Source organism: Anoplolepis gracilipes, chromosome 10 (genome assembly GCF_047496725.1).
Source record: "Anoplolepis gracilipes chromosome 10, ASM4749672v1, whole genome shotgun sequence".
NCBI classification, from domain to species: domain Eukaryota; kingdom Metazoa; phylum Arthropoda; class Insecta; order Hymenoptera; family Formicidae; genus Anoplolepis; species Anoplolepis gracilipes.
This window is the reverse complement of record NC_132979.1, coordinates 6,243,770-6,270,986: the sequence shown is the minus strand read 5'-3', so window position 1 is coordinate 6,270,986 and position 27,217 is coordinate 6,243,770. Positions and strand designations below refer to the sequence as shown.

Genomic DNA, 27,217 nt, shown 5'->3' with positions numbered 1-27,217 from the left:
TCCTTTACTTCACAATGAACACCGTCTATACGGTCCACCGCACACAAACGCAAATACTATTGTCGAAATCGTCGAGTCATATCTTAATATCTCCGTGCGAGATAAGACCGTTCGAGAAAGTAATATGCCGATCTTAGACGTAGTTTTTTTGTCAATTCCGTTTTATTGTTCGCCGATCGCGCGGAAAAATCGCCCGTTCTTGTCGCCATCTGTATAGTTTGCTCGCGAAATGAATCGTTTCGCCATTCACGGATATTTATAGATATTTTATATCAATCTCTTTAATCATTTCCCTTTTCCTTACTTTTGCTCGATTTCTTGCTGTCCTCCTCCGTGAACTCTGCAATCTCGCTCACGCGGTCTGCTTCGTCATCTCGTGCTGTAACAAATGCATATACTTTTATTTATTGTAAAAGAATATATATATATATATATATACATACAACTTTTTTATTTTAGCTATAATTATGGTTATGGGAAAAATCACTGTCACTTTGTTAAAATAGTAAAGGTACCTTTTATCAAAATCTGCGCATTAAATAAAGAAAGAAAGAGACGAAGCTATAATTCGCACATATTTGAATCATACGCGATTACATTTATATATAGGCGATTACACGTTTATAAACGTGTTTTTCTGCGATTATACAGCCGACAAGGAATTGCGCTACGGGTGTGACATTTCAATTGAGAAAAGTTAACGGCGGGCAGGATGGGGGAGGGGCAGTCCCACGAAACAAGAGACGTGCACAAAGAGGCCACTGATAATGAATCGAGGTAATAGTTCGCCGTCGGTCGACACAGCTGCACCGTTGACTCCAGTTGACCCGCGTTTATTAAACGTCAGATACACCATCGAGCAGCGCGCGCAAAGTCACTACAAAATATCTTTTTCAAGTACGATACACGCACTTGCAAAATTCCTTTTCTGAGATTTCGAGGTTTCTCATTCTCCATATTTTTTTTGCAGATAATCATCTTATAACTACTAATCTCATTGTACAACTGGCGTAAAACTCTCGTCCAAATCATCCGAGATCTATAATTCACGTGTGCACTTCACGCATCCGAATGATCGCAGTCGCGAAAAAACGTTTGGTCGAAGAAACGTGAAATGAAGGGAAAACCTCTTGCTCAGCTTTTTTTTATCACATTGCATCGACGATGCATGGCATTCTTGGCCGGTTGAACATTATATCGCGGCAGCAGGAAGATTAGTTACGTGTGATTTTAGTTGTTTTACGACTTCTCTTGCATAGCGCTTAATTTTTGTTTTCTCTGTTCTGCCGGATGTATTTTGTTCGAATTTTCTTCCTCGATATCTGTATGCGAATTTCTGTCGTAAATTTGCTTTAAAGGCTTTGCTTTGAAAATCAAGAAAATTAAAACTTAAATAGTGGAAACTGATAAAAGGTTTGTGATAGATAATAATTTTTTATCAAATCGAAAATAGTGCAATCTTCATATATTTTTCGCAATAATCGATCATTTTTCGAATTAACAAACAAATTCAGAGGTAAACAAAAAAAGGAGGAAAGGAAAACTAAAAGAGCGAGAGAGAAGACTGTGCAAAGTTCAGCGAGCCTAAGAAAGGCAGATGCACGGAAACTAACTGAGAGACAAGAAGAAAGGCAGAAGAGGGAAGGAGCGAGAGAGAGAGAGAGAGAGAGAGCGCTCGAAAGCTGCAACAACAAGGAGTCGAAAGAGAGAAAAGGGAGCAACAAAAAATAAGAAGAGTGGTTCTCCTCTTCGGTCCGAGAGGTTGGGAGCGGGTGGCCTTGAGCAGGTCATCACCTCCGGCTGCGGTGGTGATGCTGCCTGCGCTGGTCCGTCTTAACTTCTTCTTCTTCTTCTTCTTCTTCTTCTTCTTCTTCTTCTTCTTCTTCTTCTTCTTCGTCTTCGTCTTCTTCGTCTTCTTCTTCTTACTCCTTGAACCATCCTCCTCTCCTCGTCATCTCCCATCTCCGTCTCCTCTGTTCGCTAACTTCTTCCTCTTCCCGGCGTTCATCTCTCGCTCCATCCTCGCTCTTTCTCTCGCATCCCATCCGGCTCGATGGAGTTACTTTGTCACTCCCTCTTCCTCTCCCTCTCTCTCTCTTTCTTGCTTTAGACGCTCTTTACACTTTCCTAAAGGCCTTCGCTCTCTCGGCCGCAGAAACAATCTGTTCGTGCTAACTCCGCGGACTCTCGACAGCGGAGGACGTGCCAAGATCGCGGTAGTCGAGGGGGCCTGTCGTACCGAGAAAAAAGTTTTTACCTTTTTTGTGACTTGCAAAGATGCACGAGACATTGTATATACAATCGAAGAAACCTCCTTCAAAGAAGGCATATAATTGAGAAATGTCATTAAGCGAGAGATTAGATCTTTTCTCTTCGAGCGCCATTTCCAGGTATACACATCGGTCAGGATTCTGTTTAATCTACTAGAGAGGACAGAATCGGTATATATCGTGATACCGCGCAAAAAACCGTAAACGATCGGACCTGTTGACCAGCAGGTTCCGTGATTCCGTGTTTCCGCGCCGGAGAAGGCTCACGCAAATTGCGTTTGACAAACTGGATCGGGATAGTTACCGCCTCCTCGCGAGCGTAATGATCGGCGCGTGGCTATATATAAGGATCGTTGCACGTGCATCATGCAATTCTGGCAAGCGATCGCGCGGACCCGAGAGAGGTGATATTTTTTCATGAAAATTCCAGATCTCCAGGATAAAGTTGTAACGAGAGTTCCGAGAGAGATGGATTTTAAACGAAACGGTTTAAACGCGCGTGCTTCCCGTCTAGCTCTCGGTGATCGAGAAGCACGCCCGCGCGCGTGCTTTCTCTCTCTCTCTCTCTCTCTATGAGAGTCGTGTGTTATTTTCTTCGTAGGTGCAACATTCCGACACTCGCTTCTCACGCTCGTCGAAAGTGCAGTCGGCGCGTCGAGCCGAGCCGAGCCGAGCCGAGCTGAGCCGCGCGCCGCAAATTGCCGGGCGTGACGAGGATTTCGTGTCGTTTCCGAGGGAAAGGATCACGCAAATTGGATTTGACATAGCGGTTGATCGGTGGTAGACCCACCCTTTCCAGGATGTAATGATTGGCGCGTGTCCGTGCGGCCACGCACATGACGCGAGCGCGAATATAGCGGATTTCGCACGTACATGTACGCTTTCGCTCGTGTAGATTCCGTTTTCAATCTCTCTTATTATCGCAGGGAAAATTACAAACGTCTCAATCACCCATTTGTCCTGTGTATAAGCTTTTAAATTGATTTAATATAATAAAATGCGGACTTTCATTCTCGCTTTATTTTTCAACTCGTATCATAATTGTTAAGATATAAAGCTTGTTCTGATAAGATGGTAAGCGATCAGTTTCCGATGATCAGTCGTAGTCAGCGGTCAGGAATTTCGTTTTTATCAAACAAAGAGAGAAAAAAGATCGATATCTATGTTGTAAATTGTATATACGAGGAGACGGCAGACGAAAGTGCCTGATAATATTAGCCTTTCGGTGGTGCTGCCGCACGAAACAATGAACACGGAGGACCCGGATCGGTGCGCGGACTTAAGTGAATGAGGAAGATAAACATAATAATTATGGCAAATTGAGGCCTGCCACTGAAAACGGCATTGTGGCGAACGGAGAGGAGAGGCGAGAGAAAGAAACGGGTCGGTCGCGACGTCGTGTATCGGTGAAATAAAATATCGCGATTAACGTTACCGACGACGGTAGCGTGGGTGAGATTACAGCGGGGAACCCTGTAACCACCCGTGATATGGACCGAGAAATTTCGCGGAGAAACGTTATAAATTTTGCAAACATTATCCGAACGACATCCGGATTCCGATATTTCATTATCAGAGAATTATCTCTTTCAGAGGGTTCAATTTTTTTTTTTTTTTCTTTTTCAAGAAAATTGCATTCGTTCAATTATCAATCCGAGAGCTGTGTCTTTGAGCCTTCATGTGCCTCTCTCTCTCTCTCTCTCTCTCTCTCTCTCTCTCTCGACGTGGTTTTAGCTCGCGATACGGAATCGCAATAAGAGCAACCAGACGAAATCGCTGTAACATATGCTCGGCCGGAAGTACGGTACTATTCGCTGCGTGGGTCGGTATTCTCAGACGATACTATAAATTGCTCTAATCTCGTGAGCGGTAAATAGGCGTATCCACTCTCGCGTCCGCGATGTGTTGGTGAGGTGAGAGAAGTCGCGTTGCGCATATGGCAAAAGGACGTGTGTTTTGCCAACGCTTATCAGGGCTTTTAAATAACTTCTCGCCAATGAGGCTACGCCGTCTTATGTCGTGATTTTTCACAGGCCTGGGCAATCTGCGCTGAAGAGCTTTCCTTTAATATTTGATTGATTAGCTTTTAGAAAAAAAAAAAATGTGCTTTTTATCAGAGCTCAAATAAAAAAAAATTAATATTTCTGTTTAAGAAAATTTTTCATTCTTAATATTTTGAAAAAAAATGTTAAACGATGTGTTCTTCTCACACGTACGTGTTTTTTTTTTTTTTTTTTTTTTTTTTTTTTTTTACTGCAATTATTTTCTAAAGAAGCATTAAAAATTGGAAAACGTTTATACAAAGTATTTCCATATTACATGCATTTTAAGAGGGAGATGTAGCTTAGAGCGATATTCTAATTCTGGTATCGCCTCTCACTCGGTTTTAGTAAGCGAATAAGAATATACACGATCGAAAGGTGCATCGATTTCGATTAAGTAACGACCTCGACCTAGTGAATTACGCGTTGCACACATTTGGGAATTTAGCCCCGCGGCTGCGTGATCCAACTTCTCATGCTTGCATCGAGCAATGGAATTTGCTTTCGGCCGATCGCTTTCGCATCGAGGGCCGGTTTTCGCGGCCGCGATGCCGCAGGCTACCCGCCCTTTTTTAGACCCGAAAAAAAATGATCTCGAGTAAAAATAACCGGCGAAACTTATCGAGATGAAAACAGATTACGTTCCATTATTCGAGATCTCGAGATTGCGTCTTATTTATTATAGCGCACATTTCGGAAAGAGACATAAAGAGTTCGAGTACAAAGCGTATTATTTAAATTATACATCTCTTCCTCTCTCGTTCTCTAACGTATATTTATCCTTTTTTACACAAGTACAGAAACCGTAAACGATGTATCTCTCCGCGAGAAGAACGGACGTGCGCGCAGGACCTCTCTTCTGCGCAGTGATCTTCCGCCATCGCGAATACCTCTACACGTGTACTTCGATACATGCGATGTACAAGGCACGCTGTTAGTGTAATAATAAACTCTCTTGAACGCCGCGCGGCTTGGTATGCCTAACAGAATGTATCTTGCGAGTCACAGTGACTGACTACTTGGCGCCTGCATCGATAAACCAACCCTGGCTCTCTTTCTCTCTCTCTCTCTCTCTCTCTCTCTCTATCTCTCTCCCTCGTGTGCACGATTGTCGGCTGTGCGCACGTTTAATAGCGTACACGTTCGCGTACGCTGACACTAGAGACGCGGACGATGAATGAGCTAATTGTGCTTTCTGTGATGAGCCGGGTTTCCTTTATCTCTTTTCCGCCGCGAATGACGTATGCACTTGCCGGCTGTCGCTCGAGAGCGCGATATCGAAGAAAGATGTTTGCATTAAGTAATCGATAATCGATGACGTTCCCGAGAAGTGATATTAACCCTTACTCCGTACTGATGGATCATTTTTCTCTGTGATTTTTCTAACAACGTCAATTTCTCAACGAAAACAAATAAACATAAAATAATATATATAAGTAAATTATTTTTCAAGTTTATTATTATTTTTTCACATTTTTTAAAACACTTTTATATATTAATAAACTTATCGAAAATACGCTGACCCACCTGTACAGTTAGAAGGGGCTAAAAATAACAATACGCAGTAAGGGTTATCTCAATAGATGTATTATTTTTATTTCAAAATATATACAGTCTCTGCCTGTCGATTTTTTTTCCAAACTGCAGATTTCCCGAAGAATTCGAAATAAAAATCCGTTCCACGTTTTCAACAATTTTAGAGCTTACTAGGCACGTTTCGCGGATTTATTTGTAAGAACGATTGGAAGCTAAACGTGATCTCTGAAAGGAAAAAACGAATAAACGAATGGCATCGACAAATATTTTCAGGCAGGTGTAGTTCATCCGCGACGCCAACAGCTGCCTCTTTACGGTGCCCTTAGAACGCGCTTTACCCTTGAAGATCAGAAAATATCACGACGTATGCATAACAGCTGTTGCATTTTTCTGTGGGTGGCAACGAGAGAAAGTGAGTCTTCCGACGCCGGATATAGACTTTGTTCTATTTTATCTTCAATTAGATACAGCTGTGTACAAATATTCCACGATATTTATAAAGTTTCAAGATAAAAACTACCGCTCATTTTTGTGCAACGATATTCAAAGCAATATCGAGATAATTATATATTTAAGGGAAAACAATTTACGTAAAGATTTTTTTTTCAATTCCTTGAATCGTGAAACACATCCGGGAGAGAATCTTTTTGTGTATATGAAAAACTAAATGCGCTGTTAGAATATCTAATATTTAATGTCCAGCATTAAATAGCATTCTTTAAACTTGTTATTAATCGATGACATGCGTCATTATCAAAGTAAATCCATACGTTTACATCACGTTGCGGAAGACAGTGAAAGTTGTACAATTAAATCTTGGAAAGATGTTTCACAATCTGAATATGCTTATTTCGTACACGTCTTTGATCGATATGCATTCTTCTATCAAAGATCATAACAAATTCAGTACAATAACAGTTTTTGAGTCCTTTAAATGGCGGCCATGTTATTACACGCGATTAATCCGAAGAAGCGATTGCGTTTTAATCACGAAATACCCCGTCAACCGCTATTTGATTACAGTAAACCGCGATTTAAAATTCGGTTTTGAAATCCGCATGGAAATGACATATTTAGCCCATTTAAGAGAGTCTAATTTACCGCCGAGATTAACCGCAATCGTGCTTCGTTGATTTTTTTTCAGCAAAAAGTAATTGTTATCTCACTGTACTAACGAGTATGGATATTTAAAGTGCAGGTGCTTCGCGAATCGAATCGGTTTGATTAGCACCATAAAATTGACCTTCCTTCGGTATTAGAGCGATTCCCTTGTATACACCACGATAGGAGATACGCTTATTGTTGGCGAAACTTTTCGCTTATATTTCATGTAGTCAACTAACTTGTTTGTAGAATAGGATGCGTTGCAAAACAGTTTAGTAAATTTGCCATAATATTTCCTGTGTGAATCGCATACGCTCTATGTTGAATTTTTCAATTTAGCTATTTGATATTTTCACTATTCAACTGTAATATAAAATATTTTATAACATTATATGTCGATGCCTAACTATAATGCATTTAAATGCATATAATGCACCTCTGCATAACGTAGCGATCTGTTTCTTTGTTAAATGTTCTTTTTCTCAAGTTTCATAATTCAGGATTGCCGCATTAGCAACTTGAACTAAAGCAACCAAAGCACTTGATTATTGTAATAATATGTAATTAGAGAATTTTATATCAATATTTATATTCATACAGAAAATATATACAGAAAGTATATACAGAAAATAAAAGGAAAAAACGAAAAATATACGGTACAAAATATTGTAGATATTTCTATAATAATCATCATCATCAGACATAAACTCTTATTATTTTGTGTAAATTAAATTATAAATTTACATATATTGTTGTTATTATTATTGTTCTTTTTATTTGTCTAATTTTTTCTTTGTTCTGTAAAGCATGTATGTACATATGTGTACCTATACATTTGAACATTACAAATTTTTTCTCTCATAATAATTATTCTTGCATTCTTAAATATAAATGTCATAAAGCACTAATAGTTTTACCGAGTCATATACATAAGTTATTAATCTTGGTAACATGGAACGCATGAAAAATCATTGACATTCGATCCGGTACAAAACGTGTGAACAGCGAGTTTATAAATCGAGATTAATAAATATGTATTCGTACATATCTTACCGTTTCGAGATATAAATATTTTCCTCTCGCAATGGTCGAGTCAAGTCTTCTTGCGTTATAATTCTCGAGATCCCCGCACTCTTAATAAATTCCGTAACGGAAGCACGTGCTTGAAAACGATGCACTCGGTAAACGGTTATTTTTAAGGGAACCATGAAAAAATGTATCTACGCTACACCAAGCGTTCTAAGAATACATGTTCTCGTTGAAATAGAAAAAAAATACACTTCTCACAACGTTTGCAACTCGCTTTGAAAAATCCAATCCGCGTGTCAATCAAATGATATATAATTTTGTTATCACAAGGTTGGTGGCGAAAATCCATTTACCTTTGCATCGCGAAGAAAGAATGAAGACGAATCGAGATGGAAAGACGTTTAGACGATTTGCAGATTTACGAAGAGCACTCGATCCGAGCGTAGGCGAACTATATCCGTGCACGAAGAGTTCACGCAACCTTTTGCCTCGAGAGCCGACAAGAGACTGGCGAGCAGGCGAACGCGCGCCTTCTGCCTCTGCCTCTGCTCGAGACCGAGACGTCACACGTCACGCCGGGCATCCCTTTCCACCGAGCGAGACGACGCTTCCTTACCGGTCTCTCTCAAGGGGAGACCGGTGCCTTTACTCCCGATAGGTTACCTTCGAGATAACTCGCGATAGGATCGTAAAATGCGCGCACGCGTGTGTAAATTGAGCCGATAAATTCACCAAGATTGCGAAAACCCCGACATTTAAAAGCCGCTAATTGATACAGCAGCTGTGGCGTATCGGATTGCACGTTGACTGTCCGCTGCGTTGATTCGAAGACGCTGTTACCTTTTCTTCGAAATTTTATCTTATGGGCGAGCCGCGATGCTTTTATAAGTCCGTTAAATGTCAATATATATATATATATATATGTAATTCGTTATACGTACGATACCTCAAAAATATCTCGTGCTTCTCGGATTTTCACATCGATTAATCGATTACTTATTAATGGTTTTATATTTATATGTCTTCAATAATACATGAAAGAATAATATTATTATAAAAATTATTCATATATTTATAAATATAAATAATTTAATTCTATAAAATATAATTTTATTTTGCAATATAATTTAAGAATTTTGAAAATACAGCTCTTTTCTGTATCATGTAAATATTTATTAAATCATTGGAAATTATTTAAATTCGAAAAAGCATAAATATGTATTAATGACTCTTCAAATTTTAAAATCAACTTTATCTCGAAAACAGAATCCTATACGAAAACGTTTTTTTATTCTTTTGACGCGAAAAATTATCTCCTTTTCGGTTGTATGTACTACATTCTTCGATCTCTCCTGTATTGCATAACAATGTAGCGATTAGCGACAATCTGTCCATTGGATTTCTAACATAGATCAGAACCATATCGAATCGATTTAAGATACATGTTTGCCGCATATGATTTCCGCCGAACAAAAGAACGACTTTTCATTGTTGCGCGATACATTTCGAAACTGAAAAGATCGAATTTGATAAATCGTTTCGCGATCCACAGGGAGTCGCGCAATACGTACATACATACAATACGAGCCAAATTGTTGAAGGATAGATATTACGTCTCTATATCGAGATTCCTGTATTCATTTAGTCGAGTGTGTGTGACACTCTTTCGCGTTGATTGCCTTTCCATTTTAGTAAAGATCACTTTATCTTGTCTTTCATGTCTTTCATAAATTTGCATTTTAAATGCTTTACAAATTCAGAGTGCGGAAGAAGAAACTACAAATAATTTTTCTTACGAAACCGTATGAATGCGTGTAGGTAATTTGACGTAGATAATATATGTGTATTTTATTCTGTAAAGTGTAATATTCTATTTTTCAATGAAATATAATAATTTTATAATTTTCAAAAACGCAGTTCTCTTGTTTCTACTACGAATATTTATTAAATTATCAAAGAGCTTATTCACATTTTAAAAAGAGTAAATATATTAATTTTTTACTTTTTAAGTTTAATTTCTTCGAAAAGATAACACACTATATGAAACAATTTTCTTCCACAGTCTCGACTTATTATTACATCAGAAATTACTTTCTATTGATTGTATTATATTTACGCTCTATTTTGTATTGCATAACAATAGTGCCTTATACATGCACATGTACATATACATATAAATATATAAAATAATTATATATATAAAATTAATAATATTATAATATATATAAAATTATATATATATAAATAAAAATAATATTAGCTATAAAAAAAAAAAAATTATAACAAATATTATATACATAATTATTCTCTCATTATATATTCACTTATATATATATAATAAAAGACCTTTGTTTGGGCATCACTGTCCACGTCATAATGTCATAAATCACGGAACTCGGGTGGCCTCTAAAAAAGTTAGCTGGCCTTTGAAGGCTCAAATTTCCTTGAGTCGAAGAGCGGTGTTTCAATGTGCCGTAAAGCGGAGCCGGTTGAAGTGCACTTTATGAAAGCTCGCCGCCATACGCTCGGCTATTTCTTATTCACCGTACGAGTGTATTTCGTACAAGATGCATTCCAAGTCACGGAAGTGTGACTTGTGCTATCAGATTCGATTTATCGAATGAAATTTGATAAGCTGCGATTGCATGATATTTTAACGAAAATAAATAGGATGTACGTTTTGAAATGCGCGACGTTTAGATATATCGGTTTCGACTATATCTCATAATGTCATCGTATTACGTAACGATATTGAATTATATATTATGACACACGTTGATCGTGACGCAACGTGATATAACGTAATTATAAGCTGGAGTTTTCATTAAGCGTTCCGCGAAGCGAAAAGCGGAAGTCCCATTCTCTTTACCGAGAGATTTCCATAAAACGAGTCTCGTAGATGATGTCGAAAGGGTCTTCCATCTACTCTACAGGCACTCGGTACTCGCGTTTCTTCATTATTTGTAAACACATGACATGTAAGAGATTACCGCTATCTGGGGTACATTTGCATGCGTGCCGTGCGTGGTGGATCGATATCCTGAACGTGACGATAATATTGGATTTACGCACGTCAAGGTCTATTCATTGTCGTACGAGACTGGTGATTTAAAGTTGTTCACCGGTACAGTTAATACAGTTCAATGGTAGAGAGGAAAAAAATATTCTATTTTTTTTTATCAATACATTTAGGGAAATTTTCAAAATAGAATAAAATTTATTTAATCGTTTTATCTTAATTAATCAATGTTTTCGCACTTCATTAGATCGAATTTTATTATATCGCCCATTAAAAAATTATTTCTATATACATTTCAATATTTCAAGAAATGGTTTGTTTTAGCGTCTATGATCCCAAGTGCAGGGATCGATAGTTTCGATCAATTGTAAAAGAATCTTTTTTCAAACTGGATGTTTTATAAAAAAAATAAACGTGTAGAAAATAGAAAGTAGAGAATAATGAACAAAATTTTTAATTTCTTCATTATTTGTTGTTATATTTTAAGATAACTTTACCTACGTATAAATTTTATAATAAATTGCATTTCAGGCATTTGTAATTATTATAAAAATACTACAGAAATACTTTACGCAAAGTCTTATAAAAGAAAACGAGAGGATAAAAACTGGATGTTACACAAAACGATCGTCGCGAGATGCGCAGGAAGAAGATGTAACCACGCGTTTATTTATACATTATCTCTGATCAAACGATTAGTGTTTTTTTCGACGTGCAAGTAATCCTGTCGCTCGTCAACTTTGCGGATCGATCTCTACGCATTTTAAGTATGAGGCATATCGCAACTAATTATATCGACGTCGCTGCACGCGAAGCGCTTCCGGGTTGCTGGCATCGGAATGTCGTCTCTCGGATCTCGTATTCGATATGCCTATGTAGGCGCATAGTAGATCCTTTCAAAACCAGCTGACCTGACTCGACGAACTGAAATGTCTATCCTTCTCTCTCTCTCTCTCTCTCTCTCTCTCTCTGATACACTTTCGCGCGGCAAACGAATAACAATAACTCTTTTCGATATCGATTTTCTCAAGCGCGATTCGCGCGACCCGATACTTATCTAAAATGTAATGCTTATCTGCCCTCCTTCTGATAAACGCGTAAAGTGACGTAATTCACGACTGATTTCCATTTCCCGCGCCCATCGGTAATTTCCAACGTTCAACGGCCGCGAGAAGCACTCCGTTGAATTCGTTGATACCGGTCGCTCTTGAACGGGGCGAGTCATCTTTAGGCGGGTTCATACCACGTGCACCGTTCGAGCTGGCGCGATGGAATGCAGCTCGTTCGATCGGACGCATTAAGTATACTTTGCGAGTCAGATCGAATGCGGAATTCTTTCGGCACGAACGTGGCAAAACGTGACCCGATTCTCTCGCGCGAATTGCGTTTGCTAAGTTGAACTGAAATCATCAGATGTCTCACAATTATCGCGTTCTCGTTATTCGTCAGTCTCTTTGAAAATGTGTAATGTCCAGGATATAAGAGTTTTTTTCTTTTTTTTTTTTTTTTTTTTTCTTTTTTGTTTTCAGTGAAAATTTATGCACATTTTACTCTTGTTTCGTATATTTTTATATTTTTAAAATGCAACAAATATCTTATTCCGATCCGTTATTCTATGCGAATAATCTCTGATCGTGGGCTTTGTACATAGCACGCATATCCGCGAATGTTCCGTTGAGTTCTGAATGGCGCATCATTTTCTATGTAATCCGAGATTGCGATCCGCTATGATCGTAGATTAAAATTGACGTCGCGCGCAAATAATCTTAAGGCTGTTTTATCGCGATGGCAGAGTAAAATGGTGGCTGTCTGGTGAATTTATACACATCAACGATTTAACAGAAAGCACTTGGCGGTATCAATGTCCACTAATTACTTTGAGCTACGAAAGCTTCCCTCGGGAGGTCAAGACTAATCATCGCCCTGTGCAATCACAAATTGAAAACGGGTGTTAGATTGCCTGGGAAAGGTCGATCCTTTTAAGAGCTGGTCGTTAATACACGGTTCGGTCGAAATTACGGAATGTACTCTCCGTTTGTATATTTTAGGTCGAATAATTGCGTAACGTAAGACAAGGGAATCGTCCGAATCGCTTCGCAGACGAATGCTGTGATGAAGATCTAAAACGAGTTATCGCACAGTGGCATGTCACATTAACGAGCCTCATTTTTCTTTCTTCATTGCTCGAGGCGACGTAAAATCGATCTATACTATCTTAAACAATCACGTCATTGTATGTTTTTTTTTGAGTCATCGATTTACTTAATAATGGTTGGAATAATTATATAATTCAAATAAATAAACATTGTCTTTCTCTCTCTCTTCAAGATCCGTTTTCAAGCAATATTGATGTAAAATAACAACTTGCATATCGATCAAGACAAAATTTTGACTTTGAAGAAATTCGAAAGGACTTCTCTCGGTGAGAACAATTAATGCTAATGAATCAGTTAGATTTGTATGAGTTTCGGCTACATTGTTTGTTATTTTTTGGGCCAGCGTACAAAGGGCCCGATGGTGTTGGGCCGCCTTGTGGAATGCCGTCTTCTGCGATTGCACGTACAGACGTACGTCAGTACGCAAGTATGTGCGTCAGAGATCGCCGTCTCTTCGATTGGAAGTGAACCAAGTGAAAGATCGAGAAAAGGAAGGCGATTAAGGGGGAATGGGACCTTGAGCGCGGTCAGCCACTGGAAGAGAGCTTCGACGACTCGGAGGCTGCGGCTTGGGTTAGGTCCGCTGACCAACCGCCATATTGTTGTGACTGGTAAGCTTTGCTGGACCCAACCGTGTCCATCTCTTATAACGGGTGTGTGCGACGCAGATCGATCGACGAAATGTCATGGGATAATGTGGGATATACGTACGCGATAATTAACTTGAGAGAACTTCGGAATCGTCGACGTGTTCTCATTTAGCTGTTCCATATCGAAAATATAGTAGAGAGCTCACATTTGCTAGGCGATTCTCGAATTATTCTCTTAACGGTTTTGTTCTCACACCCACCTGGCAGTCGGGAATCCATCCCGTTCGAGCGGAGGAGCGCCGGTCGCGGAATTTCCTTATTTTCCGTTTAACGTAAAGTCTCCCCCGTTAAAGATGCACTCTTTATCGTATGCGTTTCGCTTCATGGATCGCGCCATTCGCGTTGCAAGAAAGGGGGAGGGGAAAAAAAGAAATGAGAGAAGACGATGTCGACATCGCGCGGGAAGCAACAGCTCGTTGTTAGAAAATTATACCAAGTCGCTTCGTCTGATGTTGCAACGTGCGTGAGCGATACGTCTCTAAAAATAGTACCGTGCAAATTAATTATTGTATAAATGTTTATCCACTCTCTCTGTTTCTCTCGCACAATTCCCTTCATTACAGTAAACTTATTTGTTTCTCTTTGGATTTTTCTCTAGTACGCATCTATTATATTGAAAAAGGAGAGAAACGCGTAGAGTGCGGAAGAGGGAAGCTGTATATATTACGATTGGTATATAAGTATATCTCTTTCTCTCTCGCTCTCATTGCTTTCGATAATACTTTACCGTACGCGCAATGCGAATTATTACTATCGCGCACACCCGGTGCACGATTTTCGGTACTTCTAAGTTGGAATTACCGTTTTCAATCGATCGATCGTCGATCAACATTGACGAAATGAATGATACTTATTTTTCCCTTATAGTTTGTGGTGAGACGAGACGATAGACGCGGGATAACAACGTGTCTTTCTAATGGTTTTCGCGAAGAGCAGATATTACGCAAATATCTCATTGAAGATAAGTAGTTGTATGTCTACGGGAAATCGCGGAGAGATTTCTCTAAGTAGTATATGTAGAAATAAATTATAAGGAACTTGAGCGGGAAGATTTTGATAACTTTGGCGACATGATACACGAGAATGTTTTCTCAAGATATTTTGAACACTTAGATTATTTAATTTCTTAACGATAAATAATTTATTTTCAATTTAAATGACAAACGTTTTTATACGAAAATTTGTATTGTGCTGTTTGTTACAAAAAATATATATTAAACCCGTATCACCAAAATTATCGGAATAGGGTAAATGTGTCAATTACTGTGGGTCAACCAGTTCCTGTGCCCTTAATTTATTTTCCTGCATAATAAAATTTAATATTATCAAATTATGGATATTAATTTTTTTTTTTTCAATTCAATTTTTTATGTATATATTAAAATTATATGTATGACATATTTTTTAAATGCTGAAAATAATAATTAAAATTATGAAATTAATACTTTGAGGAGTAAAAAAAAAATTAGGAAAACTCTTTAAATTAATAAAAATGATGGAGCATCAGCTCAAGGGGCACAGTAATTGGCACACTTACCCTATCTGTGCCAGATAACAAAACGCCAGAGAACAAGCGTCCGAAAGGCGTCTGGAGTAGAGGAGAAGACTCCGCGCGTTTTGTATATCGCGGGGAAGAAATCGCGGATATACGTCTAGTGGTCCGCGTGAAAAAAATAGCGGAATGCACGTCGGTGAATAAGAATCTTTCCCTCGGCGAGAGGAAGGCGCGCCTTTGCCTCGATTGGCAACCTGCCTTCGTTTTGAATGCATTCGCGCGGGCGCGAAACCGGAGAACCGTATACCGGCGCGTAAAGCAAGGTGATTAATGCGTAACCTTTATAAAGCTCGACGATATGGTGTGCCACGGTAGCGTGGGCGCGTATACCGGGTGTCCACCGCGGGTGTTTTGCACGCGACCGTTTTTCCGAATTTCCTGTTTCTCGCCTTCCCCTTCTCATTAATAACGATGACACTTCCAGTCAAAGGAAAGTTTCCGATGAGACGTCGACGACGATACCGAAAGCGAGAACAAATTAATTAACTGGCTCAAGGTCGTCCCGATTGATGAGCTGCCCTGACATTTTTACGCAGTCAGTCTCAATAGCGACAAATGTCTGATTTGTAGCCTTTGCTATTAGCGAGCGGATCTCTAATCTTTCCGCGCTGGCCTCGCATTCTTGCGTTAATTGGATAAATTGCGTTTTATTGACTCAAATCTTATTTTAAAGGTTAATTAAAAGCTTAATTAGTATACTAGGAGAACAGACTTACCGTTTTTAACGAACGCATCTTTCTCGATTGCCGGAGACGACTCTTCCGACTCCTCCGCCGCCAACTCGCTGAAATCGTTCACGTCTGTGTTGCTGCAACAGGTCAGAGAAAATATCTCTTTCGGGCTGCTTGGAAACGGCTCTTTGTATTTAATCTCTTATTACGTTTGCGCGGCATTTGTGTAACCGCGATAATGAAAAGATAAAAAATTCTAAACGCCGTAACAAATAATTAATGATATAACCCGTTACGTTTAACGTTGGAGATACCTATTGAGAGCTTTAATAAGCGGCAATCGCCATTCAGATAAGTTTAAAAGAGGCGATTGCAACGTCATGCAAAGAAGGAGAGATTGCTGTTCGAAGCAATAAGCAAATGTCGAGCATTTGCATGGAGGCGTTCACCTCCGTGGGACGGCCGAGTCAAACGACTCGATTCGATTCCCAGTAATCGACAGCCCTCCTTCCTATTCTTAGAACGGTCAATTAACCTTTTCCCCACATGCCGCGCGCGCGCGGCAGGTAACCCATGAGGAAAGTGAATTAATTTTTTTTCCTTTTAAGATTTATTCGCGCGCGGCGCTGCATCACAACGGGCTCTACAATCATATATTTCTCGACACAATTCCCAGCGATTCATCTCGCGTACTTTGCTCAAGCAAATAAGCGGAATTATTCTGATTAGCTCTGTACACAACTGTAATTGCTATTTGTACTGCATATTAATCTCAAGAGGAATTTGAGATGCAATGTGTGGCGAAAGTGGAGGTATAAATTCTGAATTTCCTAATATTATACATATTACGATTATCTGTCATTTATATATAATATAGTTTAACAAATAAAAAAGATATCATTTCCTGCAGTCTTTTTACTGAATAAAATTTCAATTGCTAATTCATTTACAAAAATGGACTACTCCAATATTATAATTACGGTACGACGTATTGGGGATTTTATTGTAATCGAGATTAAATATGTTTGTTAGAATTCTTTAATTATTGTAATTGTTAGAATTTTTAGACTTTAAAAGAAATTTTTGTTGTATTGATTACAATCAAGATATCATGATTAAATATGAGACTTGTTATGAAAAAATTCCGAATTAAGTCACTAAAAATTTATCAAATATTATTTTTCAATATATTTATTTAAATTTGAGAGTTTTTCAGATTGTGCGTGTATGCGCTGAATACAAATCTGATGTGAACATAGATGAATTTATTAGAATGGTGAAATTGCTAGCGGATGTCAAAATTTAAAAATAACTATCAAAATTTGTTGTAACGGCTTAATTCGCAATCTTGTTAATTATAATTAATTAAATTTCTTTTGCGAGTTAAAAGTCTTATGTGAGTGCAGTAAAACTTTTCCTTTTGTAACTTTCTGTAAATTTCTCAAAATTGCGATAAAAAAAATTATAATTATGATTATCCTCTTTCTCGCATTTAAAAAAGACTTACTTTTTGTTGAACTGTATAATCTACCTATATTGAGTAATAATTTCTACATTGAGAGATACGTAATTAATAATTAATGAGCAATATACAATTATAAACTTACGCGTTTACATATTCCAAGGAAGTTTCCTCCTCTTCGCCGATGGTTGCGAGATTGCTTTGCCAGTAATAATCGTCGCCGTCGTCGCTTTCATCGGTTGTGTCTCCGTCTTCTACAACTTCCTCGTCTTCCAACATGCGATTTACATCCGGATTTTTCATATCATCATTTATCTCGTCCAACGATTGATACGTTTCATCATCCTCGCTCTCTCGCAGCGTAGAATTATCCACCGATAAAGTATCTTCTGCGTGTAACGAAAACGCTTCCTTGAAAGTAGACTCCCCCGAGTCGTTTGTCGTCCGAGTTCCTTCTCGATAAAGACTTTCCGATGCAAGATGCTTCGTCTCTTCGTTATTTGACTCGTCAACGTGTTTATCAGTCGGTTCGAAATTCGAATTTTGTTCAGTCAAAATTCCATTTGAATTATTCGTAGATTGCGATTGATCTTGTTTGTTTCTACCTGTCACTTTATCCTTAATTTCATTCTGTTCGCAATTTATCGCTTCCAAAGTACTGTTCGGTTCATTCCTTACGACTTCCTCCTTCTGATCGAGCTGCAAACCTTTGGCCATCCTGATTTCGATAATTTCAAATACTTTGTTCGTTTGTGTGTCTTCCCTCGTATTTGCAGTATTATCTTTCTCATCATCGAAATGACACAAAGGTTCTTCGCGCCAAGTTCTCTGTCGCCGTTTCCATTTGTATTTTCGAATCCTCCAGTGGAAAATTCCTGGAAAACGTTGCTTCTGTTCAACGAATCGCACGATCCTGGTTGAACACATTTTGCGCTTTCGACTTGCGAAATATCTTCCTTCTCCTTCGTTAGATGACTCGATTCGATTGGTGAAGATTTAATCTCTCTTCGTGGAGCTATAATCGGCGGGGGAGGCGGCGGAGGAGGCCTTTTCCGTCTAGCCTTAACGTCTTTCCTCGGCAACGGTTTTGGCGGTAACAGAGGAGCTTCCGAAGGTTCCCTCTCGGGCGAGACGGGCATCGTTCCTGATAGTCGCGCATCGTTTCCAGATTCGCTCGTTTGATTCACGCAAATCCTGTTAACGTGATTTCTAGCCGGCAACGGCGGCGGCGACGACCTGACGCCGCCGCCGTTACTTCTTTCCGTGCCGGAAATGCGCACCTCTTCATGGACGCTGCCGTTGACGCGCTCCACGAGTTCCACATCATCTTTAATTGGCCTGAAATGCGTCGTCGAGTCGGCGGCCAGGTCGGCCGTGTAGAAGAGATCCGGCCTAGCCTCGTGTCCGTAACTCAACGGGGCGTCTTGGAAACTGAGCGGCGGCTGAAGGGTGATGGTTTCCTCGATCAGCACCGTGTTCGGCGCGACTACCGCCGTGATACGCTCCACTTCGCCCCGCGACTCCACGTGCGTCACCGCCTCGGAACTGGCAAGACGACGTAGCAGGTAATCGGGCGGGTTCGAGAAGTCCCGCTCGAGCATTTCGAGCGGACAGATCGCTCGCGATAACAGCACGTCCCGATCGGACGAGGATCGCTCGAGGTCTCGATCGACGCCCATAAATTCGCTCGGCTGTTCGGAGCCGGTGGTCGACGCCGTGGACGTCGTCGAGATGGTCGACACGCGATCGGACATCGTCGAGAATCTGTCCATGACGGTAGACATGGAGCTGCCGGTGTCGTCGGACGTGCTGCCGTGCGTGGAGCCGCATTGCGATCGCGCGTCTAGATAAACCATCGCTTCCGGCGGTTCCTAGAAACATAGGGATCTCTTTTTAGTCGGAGGAATAAGGAACCCCTTTTACATCTTTTATATATAAGTTTAATTCAACGCAATTTTTTTTTTTTTTTCCTTGGAATTTCGAATTATTTTCTTATTCGATTACCTGCTTCGATTTCGTAAACTCTGGCGAGCGGTCCTTTGGAGATTCTTTCGTGCTTTCTTGATGCGACGATCCGTTGACGCTTCTCGGTGAGGATTCACAGCTCTCGTACGAGCTTACTTTCGTCGCAGATCCGGTCTGCGAAGCCGGTGATTTCGGTGATTGTGGGCTGTCCCACAATTTCTTCACGGGACTAGGATTCGCTTCGCCGTCCGCGGGTCCTCGTGGCTGCCTCAGCTTCCGCGGTGGTACCGGCGGAGGTGCCGCGGGTAATTCCGGCGGCACTTTGTTCCTTTCGATTTTTCTTTCGGCGCTGACTACCTCGGGTCTGAGAGCGCCGCGGCATCTCACCATTAGCCTGATGACCAATTGCGACTCCTTCAATCTTCTCACGCAATCCAATCGGGTCATGTGTGTCACCGGTATACCGTCGATCGAAAGTACCTGCGAGAAATACATAACGTGATTGTCGAGCTTATATAAAGCTTAGGACAAGTCTTATTATTGCCCGCAAATATAATTTGCAATGTAAACAAGCAACGGAGACGAGGGGAAAGCACTCTTGAGGGTCATTACGCAGGAAGTAGGTCTTGAAAATCATATATAGATGACTGCGAGCGCATCGTGGGAGCCGTAGGAAGAGTACATCTTCAACATCTTGTTTCACGGCTGTTCCACAAAATGTAAATACACACGTATTTGTACATGCATAAATACCATTCCCACAATTCGTGACCTTAATTCTAAACACTGACACTCTGAATCGCGTGACAGTGCGATTAAAATCAATTTTTTTTCTCACCGATTAAAGTCAACCTTTTTCTTAGCGAAAAATATGTCGGGGCACGTAAATTCGAGTACGCGAGAAAGACCTTCTTCCCTTTCTCTCCTTTCCTCATCCATTCAAACTGACATTACGCCACAGGTACAGGCGCGTCGCGGCCCGATGCGTGCGAATAATTGCACGCCAAGTCATTACACCGATTCATTGAAATACCAGTAGGAACCTAGCGACTAGTCAGTGTGATCCTTATCCATTGTAGAGGGAACCTGCCGGTTCCGTAATTGAAAGCGACACGTAATGACTCGCGATAGATTTCACGTACCGTTAAGATTGAATGAAATCATACATGTTCATGAATGTTACTTTCTTGAATTCGTTATATGCATGTTACGGCACGAAATATCATTTCAGCGAAAGCGGCCGATGTTATTATCCTCTCGTTAGCGCGGGAGAAACAAGATTAAGAAAGCAAAGCTTTGCTCGCGCGTATCCGAAACATCTTCTCTCGGGAAAATAAGTGGCAAGATCGAAAGTAAAAAGAAGAAAAATTTCTAACATTTTTCTCGGAATATATTATTACCTCGTCTCCCTCGCCTAGGGTGCCCCATGAACACTTTGCTCGGCTGGCCGGACTTTGTTCCGCGCAGCTCTGTACGAACAGTCTCCTGACCCTCTCGGACGTCTTATTTCCACCCTCGAATTTCAGTCCGAAACCCAGGCGTTCTCCGGGCAGTCTGAAAACCTCCACCTCCTCCTCGAGATGTCCGTCCATTCCGTTCGCCGCTCCGTTATTCTTGGTCGACACCGACGACTCTCCGGCATCGCTCTTCTTCCCGTTACCGATCGACAGAACTGTCACGAAATTCTCCGACGTCGGCTGACTGCCAACACTGACCACCGTAACAAAGTCCTCCGTTGTACCCTTGGCGACGTCCATTTTCCAAATAGATCTTAATTCATGCAAGCTCGCTGATCTTTACGTTCCGCTGGAATGCCGGCCACTCCCTGGAAACAGGTCAAATCATTGTAGACAATTCCGTGGCGTAATCGGGAGACAGGTTTCTTTTATTGGAGTTTATATAGGTGTAAAACCTGTTTAAGCTTATATCTTTATTTCGTGAAAAATTATTTTTATTAATATTTCGAATATAAGGCTCTTAATATTAATAAACAAACAACTATATCAACCTGGCGAATTCCCCTGATTATTTTTCTCGTCTTCGTCTCTTTAAGAAGAGGTGGGGGGGGGGGGAGGGTAAAGAGAGGGTATAAAATTCTCAAAAGTGAGAATCTATTTTTTGGTAAATACAGCAAGTAAAACATGCGCCCTGTGCACGTTTCAATTTTCGCGAAAAAATTAATTTCTAAGACGCATTAACATCTACGTATGGCTCTTATTCGCCAGGTTGACAGTTGTTTGTTTGGAATTATTTTATTAGTTCAGCTAATATAATAAAAAAAATTAATAAGATAATAGAACGCCCGATATAGCGGTCTGTCGTCGCGATAAGGGTAAAAACGCTTTGTTGTGGAAAGATTTTTACTGTTTCTTTTTCTCGTGGCTTCTCAGACACGTGGTATTTTCTAGTTACATCCATTTACTCTCGAGACACGCGAGATCGTTTATCAGCGGACATTAGACATCAGCCGACAGACAAATCGTGTCACATAGCGCCGAGGATCGCGGATGATCGTTAAGCGATCTTGACTGCATACCAACGCTAGTCGCGTGACCAACTTAATACGGAACTTTCGTGTTTCTTGTCGTACCTGCCCGTTTTACTAATCGCGCTATTACGCATAGATAGTAGCGGAGCGAATTATAAACAAGCAGGACACGTGTCGCTATAAATTATATTCCACGCGAAGCGAGGTATTTTGTATGTACACTCGACGAGATGCGCTAACTGTATGCTGTATTCTGTTATGCTTGACATTTTGTTTCGCCGCGGCTGACCTTCACTCGTGCCATCGCTTCTCATTCTACGTCAGATACATATTTCGAAGATTGTAAATATATCCGGCGAATGATAGCTTTCTCTCTCTCTCTCTCTCTTTCTCTTGTAAATAATTTGTTCGCTATTAAAGTGTTAAATTGTCGAAGCCATTCAAAAAATTTCTAAAGACTTTTAAATTGAATATGCTTTCGTTTCTTGCTTTTATTTCACATGTCAGGCATCGCAAACCGGTAAATTAGAAAGACAAATTTCCCACGCGTCGTTCCCAATTTTTTCCTCGATGCGATTCTCCGCGGTTGTCATAAACATATTCTTCCGAAGAGACTCTCCGAGTTAATCCCGACTAATAAATCTCTTTCCTTATTTTTCTGCCGGCGGGCAGGTGAACAACGCGCGCCGCCTCCATCCGTTTTCACTCATCAGCATCCCGATAATTTAACGATATGTATACCATCCGTCGTCGTGAAAGTATGTCCGCTTCCACTTGAAGGAACATCGTGCACAGCCTCCCGTCGCCTGTATCACCTCTGATCTCGGCAGAATGTGAGAAGTAGAAAGTAGATTGACCCGCGGGGTCACTGTCGAGCAATCAGCTGATCGCGAAGATTCCTCCGACGATCGTCAAATGTATGTGTTTCACATATTCATGCACTTTTCAAATCTTTTTCGTACGAGAAAAGAGAAGAATTAACAGTTGGTAGTAACAATTTAATAACGATACCGAATAAATTATCCATGATTGAGCAAAATGTACTACTGTACACGAGATAACAGTACAGTTTCATTAAAACCGATGACGTTTGCTAAATGAATATATCCGAGGAAGGTTCTGCGCGACCGTTCGAAATTAACCGAGCGTATCGGCGACCATTTCCTACGTCACATTGCAGCTCTAAAATTAATTTATCTACTTGTCGGAAACGTGATTTGGTTGGTTTATTTCTACAATTATTTGCGCATTGATCTTGCATTCGTAATTGTCCACGATATTTTACGCCTTCCGTCACGTGTCATATGATGACCTAATATGTATATATAAATCTTTATCTTTACGTTGCATCAACAATAAGACTATATTTGATCGATAATTTCATGCCGATAGTGCTCTGACGATGGATTTAAATCAGCGTCGAAAATCACGGAGGCAGATGAAGCATAAAAATTTGATCGTGGGCAGAATGTAGGGAGATCCATGGAACCGTACAAGTGCGTGTAACGGAATTCGTAGCCGCAGGCCGATCGCCACATTCTCGATATGCTGCTGCCGCGTTGGTTGTTGGTTCTCGAACCAGCTAGCGTGGGCAAACCTCGAAACGTCGTAAAAATATCGCAAAGCTGAAGCGTGATTCCCAAACACGTCCAATCAAGGCTTCGCATTGACGTCAGTCTAATCCCTGACTCTATACACTTGACATTATATTCCGCAAAGATATATATATATATATATATATAATATTTTGTAACACTTTGCGAGGAAGAAATGAGAAGAGAAATACGACGAGAGGCGTACTTACCACCAGTCGCGCTTTTCTCTCCTAATTAATACATTCCATTCGCGTGGGAAAGGATTTACATGCAACTGTAATTATTATGACCACCCGGTAAGCCTTCGATATAATGGATCGGATGCACGTGAGGCCGGGCTGATAGACGGGGTTAATGTCGTACAGCTTGAATCGCTCGCGTGCGACGTCGTCTCGCGGCGTATGCCGATGCTAAACGCTAATTGAAATAATCAAACGCGAGGGAAGCGCGAATGTCTTATTGCGAGGATGCAAAAGTCACTCGTGGAAAAATGTTTTTGCGCTCTAAATGGGATTGTACGCGCGATTCCTTCGGAATGCCGCATTTTTTTTTTTCAGCCGTATAAACGCGACGCCGCAATGCGCCGCGTTATGCAACAACTGGTTGATGACGTTCGCCAGCCGACACGCTTCGTGAATTTTGACAACGTTCCATTCATTATTTAAATCCTTCGTCCCGCTGGGGATCGCTCAGCTGGCCCCTGAAAGGATAGTCAATTTCGACGTTGCGGCGCGTATTCCAAGAGGGGGATACAATAATGAGAGATTTATGTGTCTACTTACTATATTACGCATCCGTAAATGCGTGGGAAAACGCGGGTTTACTAAAGACGATTTAATCGCGGAAAAGGTGTGAAAAGATTCAACAAAAGTTCTTGCCGGAAAAAAACGTCTCGTCTTGATTCTCGATTATATCTCTCTCGTTGTAAATATTCTGAGGATGTGTACTGTTATGCTATCTCGTGAAAATATCTTTAAAGTAATATATTATTTTTAATATTTTCTTTTTCACGCTCGCGTATTATCCAAGAAATTCTCGCCTCGGTGTTGAAACGCTCGTTTCTCCCTTTATACTTCGATCAACGGATAATCACGTTCAACGCGTGCATAATAATTTCTTTTGCAACGCACGCTTCCTACCCGCAGCGATATGTACGCGGCTGAAACTTTCACGAAATTGGGAATAATTATTTATGCACAAGGGAATGTAGCGGGCGAGCAAAAAATCACGAAAAACATGACCGTAAACCTACATTTTGAAACTGGTTTGGCGAGAGATTTTTTTTAATTACAACGGAAAATTGGAATCGATCTTTTATTCCTCAGTTTGACAGAGATAAATCGTTTCAATGTTATCATCATTCTCTTGGTTAATTTGATTTTTAACGAAACCGATTAGAGACACTTAAAACTAAAATTGTCAAAAATATCCAACATAATTTAATATTTCTATACCGAAGCCATATAATATACTATATAGAGTATCGCTAAATGGATTTAACGATTATTCTTTTGATACCGAGTGACACGTGTATCGTATTTATCATATGTCTCTTGAATAATATATATATATATATATATATATATATATATATTATCAGATAAAATGTAACATGATATCCAAATATATTTTCACGCATTAATAAATGTCAACGTAATCGTAAATGTAATAAATAATTAACAACGTAAAAAAACGAATACGTTAATGTAGCATTTTAATATTACAGTATCTCTCTCTAAATTCCAGTTACAGTTATCGTTTCGTATTTCGCCTACCTCTATTTTCGCGATGCTTTGCACTTTTTTTCTAGTTCACTACCGACAAATCGGACAAGAAAAAAACGAATTAGTATTTCTTTTATTTCCTCACAATTTTCTAAATGTTCATCCGGTGGTACGTACCATTCATCTGTCACTCGTGAGCATTGCATAAAATCTCTCGTCGTCACTCGTCCGTAAAATTGTTGTAATACTTTGTAAATCAGATCGATGTAGGATTTTGAAAAATTCCTTCGCACACTCTCTTTTTTGACAATCTATATCCATGTGTTTGGCGGTAAAATTTTGTCGAGAACCGCTCCGATCGATGGCCACTTCTCATCGACTGTCGATCGAGCGCGGATGCGTCGAGGTATTTCGGAGTCGGCAGGCGGGGATAAAAGAGCGGTGAACAGAGAGAGAAGTTAGAAGACTGCCGGTGAACGAACGCGTTCGCGAGGCTTGCGTGGCGATCGCTGGCCCGGAATCACGTGGCAACGCGACGGCGACGGTGACAGCGACGGCGACAGCGACGGCGACGGTGACGGCGACACGCGTCGGGAAATGGACGTGCATTCGGGACACCGTACCGTGCCGGACTGATGAGCCGCTCGGTGAGGCTGACTTTCTTCCGCGCCGCGAGCCGCGAGTTGCCCCTTTGATTACGAACACCGTCCCTCGAACCTCCAACGTCCCTCTTTTTCTCTCGCTCGCTCCGTGCACCTCGGGCGCTCCATGGTCTCCTCTTCCCTCTTACTCTTACTCGCCTCGCGAGTTCCATTCCACTCGCGCGCGTATTCCCTTCTCTCGCTCCGCCGCTCTTTCTCCCCGTCAGGTCGCCAATCTCCTTTACACAGCGACCGTTCCTCCATCCTCTCGCTTCGGGTGTACCACTCCTTTCCTCAGTAATGTCGTCGACGTGCCGAACTGATCCTACGAGATTCTACCTGCGTCCTATATTATCCGCACTTTCAACAAGACGGTCAAACTTGAATTGAGAGAAAATGGCTCGAAGGAATTTTTTTACGACTTCAACAACGTTTGGAGAACGTTCCCCCCGTGGATATCGTATTAGCCGCCGTCAACTCCGCCGTTCTGTGTGTATAGAAAAGAATTCCCTCCCTTAGGGAACATCCCCCGATTTAATATCCTCGCACGTGCGTACGCATCTTTTATATCGCGCGACAATCTCGACGACATTTCGCGAGGACGTATTTTTATTTTCGACTGATGAACCGTACCTCGTGTTCCACAGCTCCCTGTATATGTAATTTGCCTCGCATCAGCGACGACCGAGCTTCGATCCTACGCGAGATTCCGCACGGTGCACAACGTCCCATATTATCCACGGACTTTCCATAACGATTAGCCAGGAGAAAAGTGCCGGCGGCGGTGAGCTCTCGTATACGCCTTCTTTCCCTGTGTATTATACTTTCCTACTTCGTTCCGTCACGGAACGATCTTTCTCAGCCTGGATGTTACCTCGATGCGACTAATAAATCTCCAACTCCCGCACGCATTTGGACTACATATATGTAAATTTCTTCTTCTCTAGATCTATCAATACAGACTCTTATCGGGGTAAAGTCCTCATCCAAACCCGCTAAAAAAAAGTTTGTACGAAATGATAAGATTTACCAATTCCTTTTAGAAAACTGTCGATTTATGAGACGTTAGACTATAATTAGAAAGTACTCTAGCACGTTTCAAGTTTCTACGCTTTTCATAACGCTACTTCTCATTAGTGACAAAATGCAGTTAAATTACATATACAATACAATGCAACAGACAATTTCTAATCTACAATATATCCTTACTTTGACTTATATCGCGCATTTGCAAAACAAATCGGCTATAAGACAGGGATGCAGACAGCCGTTTCCGTAGCCGTTCGATCACGAGGAGAGAGAGCTGACAG

At 40.7% G+C, this 27,217-nt stretch overlaps 1 protein-coding gene across 1 annotated transcript in view; it reads right to left on the bottom strand.

Annotated features, from left to right (window-relative positions):
• Bbg (PDZ domain-containing protein big bang) overlaps window positions 1–25,875 on the bottom strand; it is a 39,536-nt gene extending 13,661 nt beyond the window's left edge. The window contains 7 exon segments of the mRNA XM_072900193.1: window positions 305–379; window positions 16,078–16,169; window positions 17,640–18,298; window positions 18,301–19,365; window positions 19,499–19,939; window positions 20,860–21,284; window positions 25,444–25,875. Of these exon segments, the coding sequence (XP_072756294.1) occupies window positions 305–379; window positions 16,078–16,169; window positions 17,640–18,298; window positions 18,301–19,365; window positions 19,499–19,939; window positions 20,860–21,216 (2,689 nt within the window). The 5' untranslated portion in view covers window positions 21,217–21,284; window positions 25,444–25,875.
• Window positions 25,876–27,217: the final 1,342 nt, after the last annotated feature.